At 40.3% G+C, this 2,095-nt stretch overlaps 1 protein-coding gene across 1 annotated transcript; it reads right to left on the bottom strand.

The window, feature by feature from the left end:
- Positions 1–273: 273 nt before the first annotated feature.
- Positions 274–1,341, bottom strand: LOC130735944 (uncharacterized). Its single transcript, XM_057587814.1, has one exon. The coding sequence runs from the start codon at positions 1,339–1,341 to the stop codon at positions 274–276; it is 1,068 nt and encodes a 355-aa protein (XP_057443797.1).
- Between the last annotated feature and the right edge of the window lie 754 nt (positions 1,342–2,095).

Here is a 2,095-nt window from a genome sequence, read left to right as displayed (position 1 = left end):
GGCACATCGATGGCGTGGTTCATGACTCTGCCTCGCGGATCTATCACAAACTTCCGTGATTCCTCCTCAAAGTTTCTTGTTCAGTTTTCTGCGAGCAAGCTCAAGCAAATCACGATTGACGACCTGTACAACGTTCGCCAACTAGAGGAGAAACTCTAAAGCAGTATGTGGCAAGGTACAATGCAGCGTCTGTCAAGATCGAGGAATTTACGATCATATCATCAATATAAACCTCCATATTTCTGCTCACTTGACTTGCAAAGACCTTGTCCATCAAACGTTGATCGTCGCACCTGCATTTTTCAACCCAAACGACATTGTTCTATAACAGTAATTGGCTTGATATGTCATGAACGCTGTTTTTTCCTCGTCTGGGCGATGCATCATGATTTGATTGTAACCAGAATATGCATCCATCAAACTTAGTAGTTCATTTTCAAAAGCTCCATCCACCAATTTATCAACATTTGGGAGTGGATATGAGTCTTTAGGACACACTTTGCTCAAACTTGTATAATCTGTACACGTTCTACATTTTCCATTAGCTTTGCGTACCATAACGACATTCGCTAGCCAAGTAGGATACTGCACTTCCGTAATAAATCGCCCTTCGAGTAATATTTGAGTTTCTACTCGGACGGCTTTGTCTTTTTCCTCGCCCATTTTCCTGCGTGCTTGCACTACCGGTTTTGCTCCAGGTTGGATAGATAACTTGTGAGAAATGACCTTTGGATCAATGCCCGGGACGTCCTTAATTGTCCATGCAAACAAGTCCAAATTATTCTTGAGTAGCTCTATCAAGCGATCTTCTTGCTCTATGGATAGTGTGCTTCCAATTTTCAAAGCTCTCCCCGCCACTTGAATAGATTTTGTATCCTCGGCGGGTTGAGGTCTCAATTCCTCTGAATCATCACAAGGATCCAAGTTAAAGTCTTCGTGTGGGGAAATTTCAGTAATGCGATGGCTCTCCTTAGCCGCCTTTTTGCCATACAATGCCAAGCTTTGGGCGTAGCATTCTCTCGCCGCTTCTTGATCCACCCTTAAAACTTCAATCTTCCCGTTGCATGTCGGATACTTCACTGTTAAATGAGCAGTTGAAATTATAGCACACACTTTGTTGAGAGTATCTCGCCCTAGTAGCACATTATACATTGCTCGGAAAGCAATGACTAAGTATTTAACTTGGAATTTTTTCACAAATTCTCCCTCACCAAAGGCTATTGCTATTTCCACATATCCTCCCACATTCACTCTGTCGCCTGTGAATCCTACTAGGCACCCGAAATACAGCTTTAAATCAGATTCTTTTAAGCCCAACCTTTCAAATGCATCACCATACATGATGTCTGCGGAGCTTCCTTGATCGAAAAAGACCTTTTTAGTAACATAGTTGTTTACTCTGAGTGTCACCACAATAATATCATTGTCATGTGGGGTAACATGTTCAAAATCCTGAGGCGTGAAAGTAATAGGAGTGTGATTCAACCAACATTCCTCTTCATAGGCTTTTTGTTAGTATCTCTTCTACTCAAATTAATTATATATCTCCTCTACTTATAAAAAATAATAATTATATTAATTGATTTAAACATGTGGAGTCGTTTTGATTATTGTTTGATAAAGTTATATTTAACATAATGAAGTTTGATACAATGAAGAATAAAAGACTAAATATGTGTATAGAAATTATACATAAAAGTATGTTCAAAAAATGAATATTGTTAAGATAAAAAAACAAAATAATTTTTTATTTAATATTTGGCCACCCCGGTGCCAAAATCCTGGCTCTACCCCTGCCATCGGGCACGTCAAATCTTTAACCACCTCCTTGCCTTTTGTAGTACCTGCTTCAGTTGTTTTAGTCGCCTAAGTCTGAGCGGGTTCATTTGACACAAAGTTTGCTAAGTGTCCAGCTTTGGTCAATTGCTCGATCTCCTTGCGTAATGTCCAACAATTATTAGTTGAGTGGCCTACAGCCTTGTGAAAGTCACACCACTTAGTTGTGTCTATATTCGCAGGAGGTCGCCTTGGTGGCTTTGGGTACTGAACTGCATTTGTCTGCTCAACTGCTCGCAAAATCGCACTAAGAGGGGCG

Source organism: Lotus japonicus, chromosome 1 (genome assembly GCF_012489685.1).
Source record: "Lotus japonicus ecotype B-129 chromosome 1, LjGifu_v1.2".
NCBI lineage: Eukaryota > Viridiplantae > Streptophyta > Magnoliopsida > Fabales > Fabaceae > Lotus > Lotus japonicus.
Note: the sequence above shows the minus strand (reverse complement) of the source record. Positions and strands in the feature narration are given on the sequence as shown.

Excerpts from the sequence above, each read along its gene's own strand:
- LOC130735944 (XM_057587814.1), bottom strand. The coding sequence starts at position 1,341 with ATGTATGGTGATGCATTTGAAAGGTTGGGCTTAAAAGAATCTGATTTA.